This window comes from Misgurnus anguillicaudatus, chromosome 17 (genome assembly GCF_027580225.2).
Source record: "Misgurnus anguillicaudatus chromosome 17, ASM2758022v2, whole genome shotgun sequence".
Lineage (NCBI taxonomy): Eukaryota > Metazoa > Chordata > Actinopteri > Cypriniformes > Cobitidae > Misgurnus > Misgurnus anguillicaudatus.
In genome coordinates, this window is record NC_073353.2 from 30,098,510 (window position 1) to 30,115,143 (window position 16,634).

The 16,634-nt window shown below is 35.4% G+C and overlaps 1 protein-coding gene across 2 annotated transcripts; it reads right to left on the reverse strand.

The window, feature by feature from the left end:
• Positions 1-369: 369 nt before the first annotated feature.
• On the reverse strand, positions 370-16,622 carry hspbap1 (hspb associated protein 1). Of its 2 annotated transcripts, none has more exons than XM_055214881.2 (8): positions 16,480-16,622; positions 15,751-15,932; positions 13,617-13,801; positions 11,656-11,792; positions 8,272-8,443; positions 1,458-1,541; positions 1,015-1,125; positions 370-927 (listed from the first exon to the last, which is right to left on the reverse strand). In XM_055214881.2, exons 2-8 carry the CDS (start codon positions 15,929-15,931, stop codon positions 421-423), a joined length of 1,377 nt encoding a protein of 458 aa, XP_055070856.2. In that variant the 5' UTR covers position 15,932; positions 16,480-16,622; the 3' UTR covers positions 370-420. The 2 variants fall into 2 exon arrangements, with proteins under 2 accessions (XP_055070856.2, XP_055070855.2); XM_055214880.2 differs by having other exon boundaries at positions 16,442-16,581.
• Between the last annotated feature and the right edge of the window lie 12 nt (positions 16,623-16,634).

Sequence of the window (16,634 nt, forward strand, 5' to 3'; positions counted from 1 at the left end):
AAATTTTCATCTCACCCTATCTATATTTTTTCTCTTTAATATGGGTATTTTTCCTAATATATATATATATATTTAGCAAAAAGCTGAAATAATTGCATTTTTGTTTAGGAATTTTGTTAGAAAACAGATTCAGAATGATAATCAAAACATACACGGAATTCAAAATTAATAAAAACATTTTTGCTTCAGTTTTTTTATAAATTGGGTAAGTGCGCCATCTAGTGGATCGCAGTATTACACATAACCATAAAAACTCATCAAGAACATGTTTTTTATGCAAATATTTTCTTTTAATTAACTCATCAATGGCGGGGAAAGAATTAAACATAGCTGACTACAGACGCTATTGAACAGAATGACTGACAGACATAATAATCAACATCTTTTATTTATGAAGATTTACAATAAAAATCCAGTTCTTTAAGAGTTAAGCTCCGTTTGTCTGCGCACGATAAGTCTTGTAATCAGAGCGATGACATCAGGGTGTACCAGGCACTCTAGCATCTCATTGGTTGATATTTGTACACCATTCTCTGGTCCATTCGATGCCCTTGAATTTCCTGCTTCCTGTCCATGCACACCTGAGCTTTGAACAAGTTCACCATCACCTCCAAGTTCACCTTCGCATTTAAGTCGTGGTTGTGTACTTTGAGATACTGAGGTGTCTTTGTACCCTTGAGAACATGATGCGTCTTTTGGGCAAGGTTTTTCAGCGCAATTGACAGGAATTAGATGAGGTCCGAAGGGGACAACAAAGGAAAGGTCAGGCATTGGAGTCTTTAACAGTCCACTGGAGTCACGTTTAACTGCTGTGTGTTGCTCTGGAAGTAAGGACTGATCTTCTGTACCATCTCTCCTTTTATTCATATAAGCTTTAACAGCTAGGTTTAAATAGTGCATGTTTTCATCATGAGATGATACTCTTTCCTAAAAAACAACAACAACAGAACAAACAGTACGACATAATATTATGCATGGATTATATACTGTGGCTATATGTGCAATAGTGATTACCTCAGTAGGATTGAGCCAGTGGTCTTCATTGTCTAAGCTGGGGACACTTTTCATGGCACACACAATAGTCTTGGTAAGAGCTTCTTCTACTCTGGCCTCATCATCTATATCCTATGACAACATAATGGGAAGTGGACAAGTTTAATATGCAAATCTTCTCTATCTGAACCTGACTTGTGTACACATTAAAAGTTAAATTAAATTGAAAGTAATCGCTTAATTTATTGCTTAAATCATCAAGACAGTTTGTGTAACCCAGACGGATTGAGCAATCAGCTATGCAATTCATTTTGGGACCCTTTAAAGAGGTATTTTATGTGATTTAGGAAAGCTACGTGATTGTTTTTTTACAGTGGAAGCAGTGACTGTCTCTTCTATCGAAAATAAAATATGATGTTGTGAGAAGCACTAATGCCACAGCCATAAAGTAAAGTGTGTCTTACCATCTCAATCCAGGAGTTCACGCTGATGGTAACTTGATCCAGTGACTCCACATAATGCCACCAGTGTCTGGGGACAAACAGAACCTGAGAAAATGCAAGAGCACTTTGTCAAAACTATAAAAATACAGAACAAAAGGAGCTGGACAAGACCGATTTTTACATTATTAATCAGTTTCCTGCAGTGTGCCTTTCTAAAAAAACTACTTTAAATAGCATTTGGCTGTCTTCATGTATTAAATGACACTACATGGAAAACTTGTAGGTTTAAAAATACATTTGTTACACTGCTGCACTATTAAAACCAGCAAAGAGACATAGCTGTGCAATCACAGCACCTAATATATACTGTACACCTTAACCTATATAACAGATACAGTGAAATCCAAATCCAAACGAGACCTAGCAACATTTTTGTTTTTTTTTTACAATTTAATACAAGCTAAGTATTAGCATAACAGTTGAGTGAAATGTCATTTTTATTAAATATTAGGGTCAGTTTTACAGACAGGGCTTAAAGGAAAACACCAAAGTTTTTCAATATTTTACTATGTTCTTACCTCAACTTAGACAAATTAATACATACCTATCTTTTTTCAATGCGTGCACTTTTAATCTTTGTACAGCACCTCGTAAATGTGTTAGCATTTAGCCTAGCCCCATTCATTCCTATGGTTCCAAACAGGGATGAATTTAGAAGCCACCAAACACTTCCATGTTTTCCCTATTTAAAGACTGTTACATGAGTAGTTACACGAGTAAGTATGGTGACACCCAATAAAACTTATGTTTGGAGCCATAGGAATGAATGGGGCTAGGCTAAATGCTAACACATTCAAGAAGCGTTGTACAAAGATTAAAAGTGCATGCATTGAAAAAAGATAGGTATGTATTAATTAATCTAAGTTGCGGTAAGAACATAGTAAAATATTGAATGGTGGTAAATAAAAGGCAATAAAACCAGCTTGGACTCAAAAATCTTAAAAGAGTGGTCCACTTTAGAGATGGGGTCAGTTGACTTTTCATCGTAGGAAAAAATACTGTGGTGAGTCGATGGGCCCCGTCTATAAAGTAGACTACTCCTTTAAAATATATAATTGGCATTGTTTTGCACACCAGTAATGTTTATTTGTAAAGTATGCTTGCAAAAACTACTTAAACACCTACTGTAAATATAGTCCTTGCTAAATCTAAACCAATCTTGGGGCGGTTTCCCGGACAGGGTTAATCTTAGTCCCAGACTAAAATGCATGTTTGAGCTGCTTTCATTAAAAAAACCCCACTGTGTCCTGTTTAATTTTAACATATAGCGACATTGTTTTGTCTTAAGATGCACACCTGTAGTGTTTTTTTGTAAGATATGTTTGTAAAAACTTCTTAAATGACCTAATATAAATAAGGTCTTGGATTAACCTAAACTCTGTCTGGGAAACCGCCCCCTTGTATCTAGTTAAGGACAACATCTAATGTATTGTCCTTAAGAGGAAAACACCACAATTTTTCAATATTTTACTATGTTCTTACCTCAACTTAGATGAATTAATACAAACCTATCTTTTTTCAATGCATGCACTTAATCTTTGCACAGCGCTTCCTAAATGTGTCAACATTTAGACCAGCCCCATTCATTCCTACGGCTCCAAACAAAAGTTTTACTTTGTGCCACCATACTTACTCATGTAACTACTCATGTTACAGTTTTTAAATAGGAAAACATGGAAGTGTTTGGTGGCTTCTAAATTCATCCCTGTTTGGAACCTAAGGAATGAATGGGGCTAGGCTAAATGCTAACACATTCACGAGGCGCTGTAGAAAGATAAAGTGCACACATTGAAAAAATATAGGTATGTATTAATTAATCTTATCTGAGGCAAGAATATAGTAAAATATTGAAAAACGGTGGTGTTTTCCTTTAATTTAACACATCTTTGTGTTATTTTTGGAACAACACACTTTGTGTTGACCCTTTTATTTATTTGAACTCAAAATCAACATGAAATGACACCATAAAGGGGATCGCACACCGGCCGTGCAGCTCAGCGCTGCGCCGTTCTAAAAAAATCGAACACATTGTTTTCTATGAGTATACGCACACCGGCGCCACGAGGTGGTGCCTGTCCGCGCCTCCCAGCTGTGACTAAGGAAGTTGCTCAAATCCCTATCGCGCCACACAGCGCCACTCACATAGTTTAACATTAAATAACGTCATATTTGTCCCAAATCATTAAGGATTAACATTGGCTGCTAACGTATATTTTGCATTTTGAAGTATCTGACGAAGCTTGCGCTATTTAATGTGCACTTCCGGTTTACAATACCTCCGAGCTCTCCTAGGCGCGACGCCTTTCTTAGAGTGTGGGAAACCGCCCCATAAAGTAATAGTTCAATTTTCTATTAAACTATTCCTTTAAAACCGAGGTGCATAAAACTTTATTTGTTTTAAATAATGAAAATTGACATTTATTTGATCAACCACCTATATACAAGCACATGACATTGTTGGCCTTGTTTCACAGATAAGGTTTGGCTCAAGCCAGGACTAGGCCTTATTTAAATTAAGACGTTTAAGCATCTTTTATTAACATGGCTTAGAAAAAGACGTTACTGTTGTGTATCTTGAGACATCAATCACTGGCTTATTTTAAGATCTGTTAGTGCAAGACATTTTTAGTAGAGACAGCCCAAACATGTGTTTTAGTCTAGGACTAGCCTTAAGCCTTGTCTGTGAAAGCAGAAGATAGTGAGTTATTCAAAGAAAAATACAAGCTGGGATAAATAATAAAGCAGCATTTACCACCAGGTGGCAGCTGTGTTCTGTCTCATATCATATTACTTGAATCAAGCAATAAAAAGCAAATCAATATTCTAGCAATAGTTACAGATTAGTTTAGGGTCAGTAGATTTTCAACTACAGTACTTTTTAATTTAAACAAACTTTTTAAATAACACAGTAAACAAACACCAACTCAAATGTCCCACATACAGTATAAACAGTGTTAGGGAGAGAGACTTTCGACTTGATGCAAAACCCTCTAAGTGCATCTGACATGTTTTCTTGTAATTAAGTATTCGTTATTAGAATCTTAATGGATTCTGCCAACAAACCTGTATTTTTGATGGAAAGCATTCAGTTAATAACACCATCTAATTTTTTGAAGGAGGTGGCGTTTAGAGGATTTTTGCATCTGAGCTCATCACATATAAAACTAAACTAGATTCAATGTAATCCAGACTTTCATAAGAATTTAAAGGTGCCAAAAATGCATTGAACTAATGTTAATTTGTTCTTTGATGTCTGCATATGGCTTTATCAAGTACAAAAATTACCCAGAAATGTGTTAACATGTCCATTTAAAACCCTAGGATTTGCCTTTATAATGAAATGGTCTATTTTTTCCTTATTTGAAGGGTCATGAATAATAATGTTGAGCTCTGATTGGCTGTTTCTCAGAGCAGCTCTTTCAGTAGCTCTGTGTGTGTGTAAACAGACTTTATGTTTGAGCCTGTATTAGACAAAGATAAGGAATTTAAGGAATAATCAATTGTTTGAAAATTGTTAATGGCGTTTTTGAGTGCTAAGTTTGTGTTTTTTCAGTATGGACAACTTCAGCCAAAACACTAGCATATAGCATTAACTAGCATATAGTGCTAACTCAGCAGTCACAACTTTGTTTTTACATTGTAACAACATTGTACTTAATTTAATGTTTAGGGCATACATCATTACTGTAACGTCACAGTTGGTGTTACGCTGAGATTGCCGTGTTTTCAGCTGTCCTTTGCATGCACAAGGTTTACATAAGAACGAGGAAATGGCTCAGGATATGACATTACCATGTAAAAAGTATTATTTATCTATGCTTCGGTAAATACAGTTTTACGTTCTACGGCACCTTTAAAGGGATAGTTCACTCAAAAATGAAAATTCTGTCATTATTTACTCACCCTCATGTTGTTTTAAACCTGTATTTTCTGATGAACACAGTTGATGGTACCCAAAGTTATAGTAAGCACTATGGAAGTCAGTGGGTACCATCAACCATCTGTATGGTTACAATCATTTAACAAAATATCTTCATTTGGGTGATTCTCGGGAAATTAGACTTATGAGGTGTCATTAGACATTTTGATAAAAAAAGTAAATGCAAAGTAAGAGTATCAAAATAAGAAGCATACAGTTTTGCACATGATTTCAAATGACATCATACAAACCAATTTTGTTGTTTTTTCCACATTTAAGGGGAAATTGTTCATTACCGCAACGTATCCATGACTGGATTTGGGTTCTTTGACATGGAAATGTTTATAATTAAAAAATCTATATGTTACTATAAACATTTACAGTAAAGAAACATGTGGTATTTGGTGATCATTGGTAAATGCAGAGACAATAATAAGGAATATAAAAATTTTCCTCATCCTCCGCAACAATTTTCAATCATTGTTTAAGCCCTCAATGAACTAACATTTTCATAAAATAAAAATGGTCGAAAAGGATATTCACTTAAAAATTGTTGACTGTGACACTCAAGATGGCAACCAGGTAAGCAGTTCTTATTTTTTTCTCTCCAGATAAAAGTTGAAAAATGATTTTGTAAATGCATATATTTAATGTAATATAATGTTGCGGTAATGATAATTTTTGATAATGATAATCTAAAAAATGTAAATATTATAATTCTTTAGGAATTTTTTTAATCCTCTAAAAATAATGGTTATAGTAAGTTCAGACCTTAATCTTATATGTGCATGGTTTCAAGGGCTTTTTAAAAATTCTGATGTTGGACACCTTCTAAATCTGGATTTTGTGAGAATCACCCATTTGTGTTCATCAGAATAAAGAAACTCATACAGGTTTAAAACAACATCAAGGTGAAGAAACAATGACTGAATTTTTATTTTTTTGTGTGAACTATTCCTTTAAATAGAATATCTTTTTTTTTAAACAATTCTGTGCATTTTGTATATTTTTGACAGATGTAAAGAAAAACTTAAATAGGAAAGTTGGCATTTTTGTTTGTGTGTATGGGAGTCAGTGGAGCAGTGTAAGCTGCACTGGTATGAAAGTTTGTCTCTTGTCTTCATTAGTATGCTGTGAAAAGTGTGAGGGCTCTCTGAGAGTGTGCTCGCTGTGTAAGACCGCCGCTAATTGCCTTGCCACCGTCTTGCCTCTCAAAGAGCTCGAGAGGAGAGGTTTCACACACGCTGCTGGAATCTGAAAAAGGGTGTGCTATTCACACACACACAGCTTTCACACAACATTCATTTACACATCGTTTACACTGCACACAGAGGGCCTGTTGTTGCGATACAGCATTCAGAAAGACAATTGGGAAACGTTATATTGACGGTTTTAGAAAAATGTGCTCAATGACATCACTACAGCAAGTCTCAGATCAAACATGTAGGTATAAACTTCTTAATATATATATTTGCAGCTTGCAGTATTTCAAGATATACATTTTATCAGTATGTGTCGAATGACCCATAACCTTTTGAACTGCAAATGCTATGCTTTTAATAGATATAATTATTTATTACACGGCACTCTAAAATGCTTTATTTTGATTGGCCAGTCGCAACATTCCAAGGATTGTTATTCCGAGATAACAGCCGCTCAAAACTAATAACACACAGTAACACGGATGCTGCAAATCATTTTGAGAAGGAACAGTTTAATATTACACAAAAATGAAATATAAATATGTATTTTAATAACATATATAAAATTATATTTACAAATGATTAAACCAAATAGTCGTTCATTACATTTTCATGTCTTGTCTTATCTTAAACTTAGCGAAAATAAAAATGGGTTCTCCCCTCAGAAGCTCTGTATTCGATAAAAATTAGCAAATATTTCAAATCAATATTTAATGACCTTACCTTTCTTATGAAGTAAATAGCCATGTAATAAGCGGTATAATGTACATGCAGACGGTTGTTATAACGAAAGTGTGATCAGGACACGAAGCGGAGAGAAGAACATAATGCCATATACAGTGTTTCCCATACATTGATTTATTTGTGGTGGCCCACCACAGAATCAACACTGGCCCCAACGCATAGAATTTTCATGATTCACATTTACATTTTTATTTCACTATTTAAAACATCTTAATTCGGCTTAAAATATAATTTTATATATATTACAGATCAAATACAGATACAGATCAAGGAGTAGAAGTGAAACATATTTCAGGTGCCAACACTAGATCAAACGCAAACATGACATGATGACGTAATATATATGCTAATTAGCGGGTGGCGTCATCACCACCACAGTCTCTCAAAATCCTGTGGGAAACACTGATATATGTTATTAAAATACATATTTATATTAAACTGTACCTGTCAAAATTACCTGCAGCATCCGGGCCACAGCGTGCTATTAGTTTTGAGCGACTGTTATCTGTGAAAAACAAACCTGCAAATGTTGCGACTGACCAATCAAAATCAAGCATTTCAATGAGCCGTGTAATAATGCGTTTTAAAATCTATTCTACTATTACTTTTGTAGTATTACATCAGTGTTAGTATTACAGTATTATTATTGCTCATTTTTTTAATTGAACCACTAACCAAAAGTATTAAATTTTGGTTCGTAACCCGTGCCACAAATGCCTGCACTAAAGAGCATGATGATACTTTGAATCATGTGGCTTGTCGACACTCTAGGATGATGCCTGTAGACTTAAACAAACATTAAATTTGCTACTCATCATGCCTCTGGCCACTGCACAAAAAGCCTTGACATGCCAGTTATCCCAGTTTAACAACAATACACCATTAGCAAGGTACAAGATGTTTTTTTTACCTGACCAGGCTGCAGAGTGACCGTGTGAACTCGAGCTCTTTTGAAAGCAGGAAACTTTTTCAGGTCAGGCTGGACCACACTGACCCGGCTGAACACGCTGGATTCCTCGTAGGGTATACGAGTTGGGTAGAGGCACGGCGTGTCATCGGGAGGGAAGAGGTGCCATCGTTTCCTAGATTATAAAGGGCATCAAAACAATATCAAGATTATACTTTGTATATGATGCTGCTGCCTATCGTTGGCGCTACTCAATTCTTAGTTTCAGATCACCAGAAAATATACAGTATAACGCTATGTACTGTACTTTTGTTATTTGACTGGTTCAGCTCAATACAAGAAGCATCAATAAAGAATTACAAGGACAAGCTTCACATAAAGATAACATGAAGGTGTATGTGTATCACTGTCAGGTACAGCTTCTCACAATAGAGTAAATAACAACTTTCAATAGCTGTTCACATCACTGTACTGTCTGTTTATTTAATGGGAAGAAAGATTTACTTCCATTAATAGCTCAGGAATTAATTAGGTACACTAACATAAAGAAAAACAGAGCTCTTGAGGAAATGATTTGCTGTCACTTTAAAGGCACAGTAGGTAAGTTTTCGCCATGAGAAGTCGCATTTTCAAAGCAATAATGAACGACACAACAGCAACGTGCTAGATGTCGTATAACAGGGGTCTCAAACTCAAACTGGCTTGGGGCCATTTCTGAGATTGACATTTCATCGGAGGGCCGCAGAGCTATTTTTGGTTAAAAAAAGTACAATATTTTTGTAAATGTATTGTTTAAATTCTATTATTTAAAGGAACAGTATGTAAGAAATTTATATCAATTAATCATAAAATGGCCCTGATATGTCACTAGACATTAAGAAATCATGTTCATTTCAAAAACTTATATCACTGACAACAGTGGTCTGGCCAGGATATTCTCATTTAAAAAGTGGAGTTGCAGCCCTCAACTGATGTTTATGTTGTCATTTTGTGTATTGGCCACCAGTTGTGTGATTGTAGTACCAGTTTTAGCCACAAGTTTTGTGATTGCAATACCAGTTTTGGCCACAATCCTACATACTGTTCCTTTAATGTATAATAATATACTTAAAAATATATAAGCAGTGTTTTTATCTTTTAAATATACATTATTTTATAAAAGTAAGTAAATTATTTCATAACCTTATCTTTAATAACTAAGGCCTATTAAAACCTTGCACTAAACTAACAAATTAAATTTCTGTATACATTTATAAACTATTATAACAAAAATTACCACCAGTAAGTGTTTCTGTTTTTATTTATTTTGGATTGTTTTCAGTCATAGTGTTGACTTTATTATGTTCCATCTTTGTTGGTCCACAGTTTTAATGAATTTGCTATTATATGTGTAAAAATATGAATAAGTGAAAGTGATCCTAAAACTTTTGAATGGGTAGTCAATGTTACATAAGTTAGATAAACAGAAAAAATGTATAATACTGCTCTATGTGTAATTGCATACATAATAATATATTATACTTCATTATATATAGCAGTATACATACTTTTATCCTCTGTACATTTCTCCTCATCTTTCCTCTTTTCTTAACCTGGGCACTTTGATGGCTCTTTTTCTTATCTGTAATTTATGTATTGCATTACATCTATTGGTCTGCCTCCCTATGCGGTGTCTCCAGAAGCTGTGACTTGTTGGTGTGAACCCCACCGCAGCTCTTCTCAGAGTAACAGCTGATATCCAACCGGAAGTAAAAAAATCCGATCACGCATACTATTATCCTCGCAATCACGGAGCGCGCGGCTCATGGCTGCATAGCAACGGGTGACGCCACACCACGGAGAGCAACTTCCGCTCCCAAGCACTTAAGAAAGTAAGAAACGACTCGTTTTAACACGCGTTGTTGGACGCGACATGCGAACGAACTCTTAAACGTTTAAATTAAAAATCAAATGAATATAAAACAAAGTGAATAAAAATCTTTCTGCGGCCGAGATTATATTATATTGTCGAAAGGTGCCACGGGCCGCAGAGAGAGTGGCCGGGAGTTTGAGACCACTGCCGTATAACATGATGTATAACCCCATGTGTTGCAATAGAAACCGGGGATATTGCATCAATGACAAGGGACGAGCCATTATTTAAAACAGGAATTTTCCTGGATTTACAAAATACAAATCCTTAGGAACTTTTAGGATAATGCAAGTACAAAATTACCTCAAATATATTACACTGTGCACGTGGCTTTTGCATATTTTTATTTACAAAAATGTTACATATTGTGCTTTTAAACCTTATTTATAGAATTAGACAAACTGTGCATGTGGTTAAAAAAGTAAAAAAACCTTAATAGCTGATATTTGCGGGACACTCCAAAAAAAAAAAAAATGCTAATTTTCCAGCTCCCATAGAGTTAAACATTAATTTTTACAGTTTTAAAATCCATTCAGCAGATCTCCGGGTCTGGTGGTACCACTTTTAGCATAGCTTAGCACAATCCATTGAATCTGATTAGGCCATTAGCATCGCACAAAAAAATAAGAGTTTCAATATTATTCCTATTTAAGACTTGACTCTTCTGTAGTTACATTGTGTACTAAGACAGACGTAAAATTAAAAGTTGCAATTTTCTAGGCAGATATGGCTAGGAACTATACTCTCATTCTGGCGTAATAATCAAGGACTTTGCTGCCGTAACATGGCTGCAGGCAGCGCAATGACATTAGGTAGCAGCCGAAAATAGTCCCCTGCTATTGATGAGAGTATAGTTTCTAGCCATATCGGCCTAGAAAATTGCAACTTTTAATTTTCCGTCGGCCTTAGTACATGATGTAACTACAGAAGTTTTAAATCTAAATTCTTTGGTTATTTTTTTGCGCAATGCTAATAGTCTAATCAGATTCCATGGATTGTGCTAAGCTATGCTAAAAGTGGTACCGCCAGACACGGTGATCTTCGAATGCATTCCAAGACCGGTAAAATCAAATCTTTAACTCTAGTGGAGCTGGAAAATGAGCAAAATGAGTGTGCCTTTAAATGGAGCTGATTTTAAGGGACACCTTTTCTATCATACAACGCAACGTGTTACCCATTTATGTTAAATACCTTAAAAAAATGCCAAATGTGATTTGTTCTGAATACTACACATAAAAAGTCCTTATATCTGACTGGTATTTTCGAATGGGTTTAATGAAATCGGGTGGACATGTGGTTAAAGGAAAAACGGTTGTCTAATTTTGTAGTTAATTTATAGAGACTTCTTACAGCTCTTTAAATAAAAAATGATATCTAAATTAATGACTATATGTTATGCAAAAATACTGAAAGCCCTACTATATACTATATATAGGGTATTTTTGTCACTTTTAGTAGTATTTTCTGGATCTTACCTGCCTTGAATCTGGAAGACAAGGTTGCAACCATAGGAATCAAGATGACATGGAGTGTTGGCACCCTGTGTGCCAATCCAAATAGTGCTGTCACGTCCATCTCGGCCAGGAAAGCCAAAGTCTGACCACAGTACATCCTGCAGGTATAGTGTTTGTTTACATAACGCAAAATATAAATTGATGGTCTATTTGATGTCAATACACTTCAATAAAACAGAAAGGAAACGCTCAGAGATGCAGCCCTGAAAAATAGATAAATGAAAACTATTGCCATTTCCAAGGGGGGCCATAAATGAATTGCCCTCAGCAGTGTTTAAACTACCCTATTCATCATTGTAGAGAGTCCCCTGTCTGCTTGTCTCCGGGTGTCCTACTCGGCAGGGACAATACAGGCAACGTATAAGCACGTATTACGAACGAGAGATAGAACTGAGCATTCGGTCATTGCTCCCTTAGAGAAAACACAATATGAAGTGTCTCAAAATATCATTAAGTGTCCACAGTGTGAAAATGTTATGCCATGGGATATTTTTTGCTGAAATGATAAAACAGCAGGGAGTAATTAATTGGTCTTAATATCTGATACATTTTTCAGAGATGTTGGAACAAAAGTAATAAACAGTTTCACAGAGCTCATAAAATCAAAGGTAAGCATCCAAGGGGAGTAATGCAATGCATACTAATGATGATTTCAATCTGTTTATTGATCAAAGCTGATAGCACCTGTGAGCAATACTGCTCCACTTCATAAAGGATTAGTCAGGAGGGCAAAACTGGCATGCTGACAAAGTGAATGGGATAATGTGCTGCATGATGAGGTCTGAAAATATGATTGATGATGGGAGAATATTAGGAGAATAGTGTCTTGTTGTCTAAATGAATGTTTTGCATGAATCCCATTATAGCGGTTCAAAACACTTTAAAACTTCTGAAAGAACATTGAATTAGCTAACATAAAGTAATAATGAGTAAAATAGGGGCGGTTTCCCGAACAGGGTTTAGATTATTCCGAGACTAGGCGTTAGTTTTCTTAGGAAATTAAAGTAGTTTTTACAAAAAACAATATTGGTGTGCATCTTGAAACAAAACAATTGCACTAATATGTGTTAAGATATGTCAATACAAGGTGTTTTCAAATTAAGGCATCTCTAACATGGGTTTTAGGATAAGACCTGTCTGGGAAAATGCCCCATAGCGTTTCAGCATTTGTTAGTCTTAGTTAATGTGTGTTAAAGGCGGAGTGCACAATGTTTGAAAGCCAATGTTGACATTTGATATCATCTAAACATACACGCCCCTACCCCAATAGAATCTGGATCTTCTTCAGATAGACCCGCCCCATACATACGCAACCCCGCAAGGATGTCGGTTAGTAGACACAGGGCTCCAGAATAACTTTTTTCACTAGGAGCACAGTGGCCCTCAACTGAAAATTTTAGGGGCACAACCAGAAAATTTAGGGGCACCACCGTAAATCAACATGCTAACCAAATATTCACATTTCTACTAATTTCCACTGTATTACTAATAAATACTTTGATGATAGATGCAGAAAGTACAATGCGCTGTTTCAAATTCAGTGTCACATTTAAAAAAAAAGGTCAAATTTACTGGTTGCACATGTGCGACTGGATATAAAATTCAGTGGCACACTCTCAAATTTTGGTGGCAAAATGCGACCATTTGGTAGCGGTCTGGAGCCCTGAGACACGCCCCTTACTGCTGATTGGCTACAAGTGTGTTTTCCAAAGCGTTTTTCAAACATTGTGCACTTCGCCTTGAATGCCAATACAGTTGTTCATGTTAGTTTACTATGCATTAACTAATGTTAACAGTTATAACATCATTTAAAAAATGTTTTAGTAAAAGCTTAAATTGACAGAAGCAAAGATTAATAAATTTTGTAGAAGTACATTCATAGGTCTTCTGAATCAAAGGCAACTGGAATTGAAAAGGTTTACCTGAAACATGGCAGGTTTGTTTTGAAAAAGCTGGGCAATGTACTTGTAATCAGCATACACCCAGAACTCTTTGGAGTGATATCCAGAAAATGGCCCAACAACTGATTTTCCATCTTTGGCAGTCCAGTCTAGAAACTCTTTGAGATTTGCTTCAATGTAAGAGCACTCCGTTTCAAAAAGAGGATCTGGTGCAAAAATGGAAATAAAGAGAATAAAGATGTAATGAACAGTTTATCAAAAGAATCATATTTTCTATAGGGCTTCTCCACAAATTTTAAAAATATTTATCTTTTAATAAAAATGTATGCACTCTAAAAAAAATGCTGGGTTATTTTCAACCCAATGTTGGCTCAAAAGGGATGAACCCAACCCATTAGACTGTAATTTAACCCAGAGGTTCTCAAACTTTTCTGGCATGCGTCCCCCCTTGTGTACAGTGCATCCCTTTATGGCTCTCCAAATAAAATTTATGACATAAAACATTCCATAACTTAAAGCTCACATAACACACACTGTTTCTGCATTTCTGATGTTAATTTGGAGTACCTACAGAGTAGTATTACATCCTTTATACCTCCGAAGAATCTTTAGTTTAATCAGATTTATAAAAGAAAGATTAGCTACTGAATCTTTCGATAACATACGAAAAATGAAGAAGGAGGAGTTACTACCATGGGAGGAGTGAGTACGAGTCATGCAACACTATAAAACACCGTTTAACTTATGATTCACTCACTACATGTTTGTGTCATTTATATAATATGCACGTGCCTATTTTCAACATAAGACAGAAGTCTTACTTACAGCATGCAACTCATGACCCGGTTGGGACTTTTCAATAAAACGCATCACACACACACACGCAAAACGCCGCTGTTACGTCCGATAATAAACTATATCCATTGTTTCCATAAGGTTGGCTTTCTTCTCCTTACATCCAAAAACACACTTCTTCTTTTGTGCCATTGTTGAGTTTTGAAATTAGACAAAGCTGTGTCACATGATGTGATGTTTGCAAGTTCTAGCAACTCCCGGTGGGTGGGTTTTTTTCGGGGGAAGTGTCCATAAAAAGAAGTGATACGTATTAAAACCCCTGAAGCGCCAGCTGGACCGTTAATTGAAAAAAACTTTCAGAAACTTGTACGAACCCTGCCGAAGTTCATTCAGCACAGAAATACTCTCTAACATGCCCAACTGCTTTTTAGACACTTTGCCTACGTTTAGCATGAGGAAACAACTCTATAACTGTGTCAGAATGCATAAAATACCATTGAACCACCCCTTTAAAATTTGAATTAAACAAAAAGTATTAAACTATAAAATGTATTGCGGTTGGTAAGTAGCCTTATTTTTCTGAGGTTTTTTTACACTGAATGTATGATAAATGAATGTATTTTATAAAATGTCATAAAACTGGGGCCTCCAGTTTAAGAACCACTGATTTAACCTACCTTATATTGGATTGTTTCAAACCAAAATGCTTGGTTGTTTTAACCTATTGTTGGGTCAAATATTAAAAAATTCTGGGTTGACTTAACCCAACAGTGGGGTTCGTCCCTTGTATACTCAATGCTTGGGTTAAAAATAACCCAGCATTTTTATGGAATGTAGTTAAGCATTATATTAAACAGTACACATTTTACACAGTAACATAAGCTCAGTTTAGTTTTTGATACGCTTTAGCTGTGATTAAACTAAATTAATCTTCTTGTTGTTATGCTACTCTGTTGTTATTGATTTTTTGTGGAAGTTTACCGGAAGTTACGTTTGTTTCTAACTGATGATGTTTAATACATTTGATAGCCAACACACCTTGAAAAATCTTTCAATTTTAATGGTTTCCATTACAAATAGCATTATAATATAAACCATCAGCTGTTTACCACCAAAACCCCTGCAAACTTTATGTAGTGTCTTAGGCCTTCCCAGAAATTTTTTTTTTAAATAGTTGTTAAAAATAAATATTTTTTTATTCTGATAGGAATCACTAAATTTGTATGTTTATATGAATAAACATCTGCAGAAGGCACAGGGCCATAAATGTTCGTTCAATAATTGCATTCAGTCCAAATTGGACTACATGTCAATTTTTGCAACTGGTTGTTATTTCCGTTGGTTAAATTAGTTAGCTTACCCTTATTCTCGGTCTTTCTTCCAATGCGGAATTGTATTCTGTCTGTAAGGCAGGAAGATAGATGCTCTACATTCCAGTTTAATGCTGGCCAGTCTGTGGTCATGTTCAGAAACACAGCAGGTTTCTGCAGAGACTGGACAATCCTTCTCGCCTCATCTGGCCTAAAAGGTTTACTATCCATTCTGCGCAAAATAAAAAAAAGGAAAACATTTGAGAATTGCCTTTCATAAAACACATTTTGGGTAAATAATATTTTAGAAGAATGCAAAATTTTAACTAAAGTTTTACTTTCATGATCAATTATTAAGCTAGTATTAGTAGTAGTATACTAACAACTACAGTATAAATATACATGACCAATGCATGTCTTTTAAGGCAGCTTTTTAAAGTATCAACCTTTTTGGGAAATATCGTGGAGATACACCATATCGTATACACTGACTGTGGACTACAATAAAAAGTATGGGGGGGAAATAGGTTCGCTTTACCCTTGGCTTATTAAAATGAATCATGGTTTTACTAGAGTAACCATATGGTAGTAAAACCATACTAACACGCACTTTATTAGGGTCTAACTACAGTAACCATCGTTCTACCATATTTAGAATAAACGCCAAAAACATGGTTGTTGCACTTTAACCTAACTTAAATAAAACCACTTTTAATTTTCTTAAGGGTAAGGTCCGCGTACCTCAAATTCCTTTTATCCTGCTAGTAAACAAAACTCACGTGAGAATCGCTGATATTTTCCTCAACTAGAGAGGAAACGAAACTATGGCCATTTTGGCTCAGAAGAAGATTCCAAATCCCCTCTGTGTTAATGAAATACTTGATCCAATATGGCGGACAACGAGGTTCGGTTTCACCCATGATGTCATTTCCGA

What these genes read in the sequence shown, in the direction of transcription:
- hspbap1 (XM_055214881.2), bottom strand. Translation starts at nt 15,931, where the DNA reads ATGGATAGTAAACCTTTTAGGCCAGATGAGGCGAGAAGGATTGTCCAG. An exon ending in GTCTTCCAGATTCAAGGCAG is followed by an intron (nt 8,444 to 11,655) that starts GTAAGATCCAGA and finishes TTTATAATCTAG; the next exon opens with GAAACGATGGCACCTCTTCC. An exon ending in ACTGGCTCAATCCTACTGAG is followed by an intron (nt 928 to 1,014) that starts GTAATCACTATT and finishes GTTGTTTTTTAG; the next exon opens with GAAAGAGTATCATCTCATGA.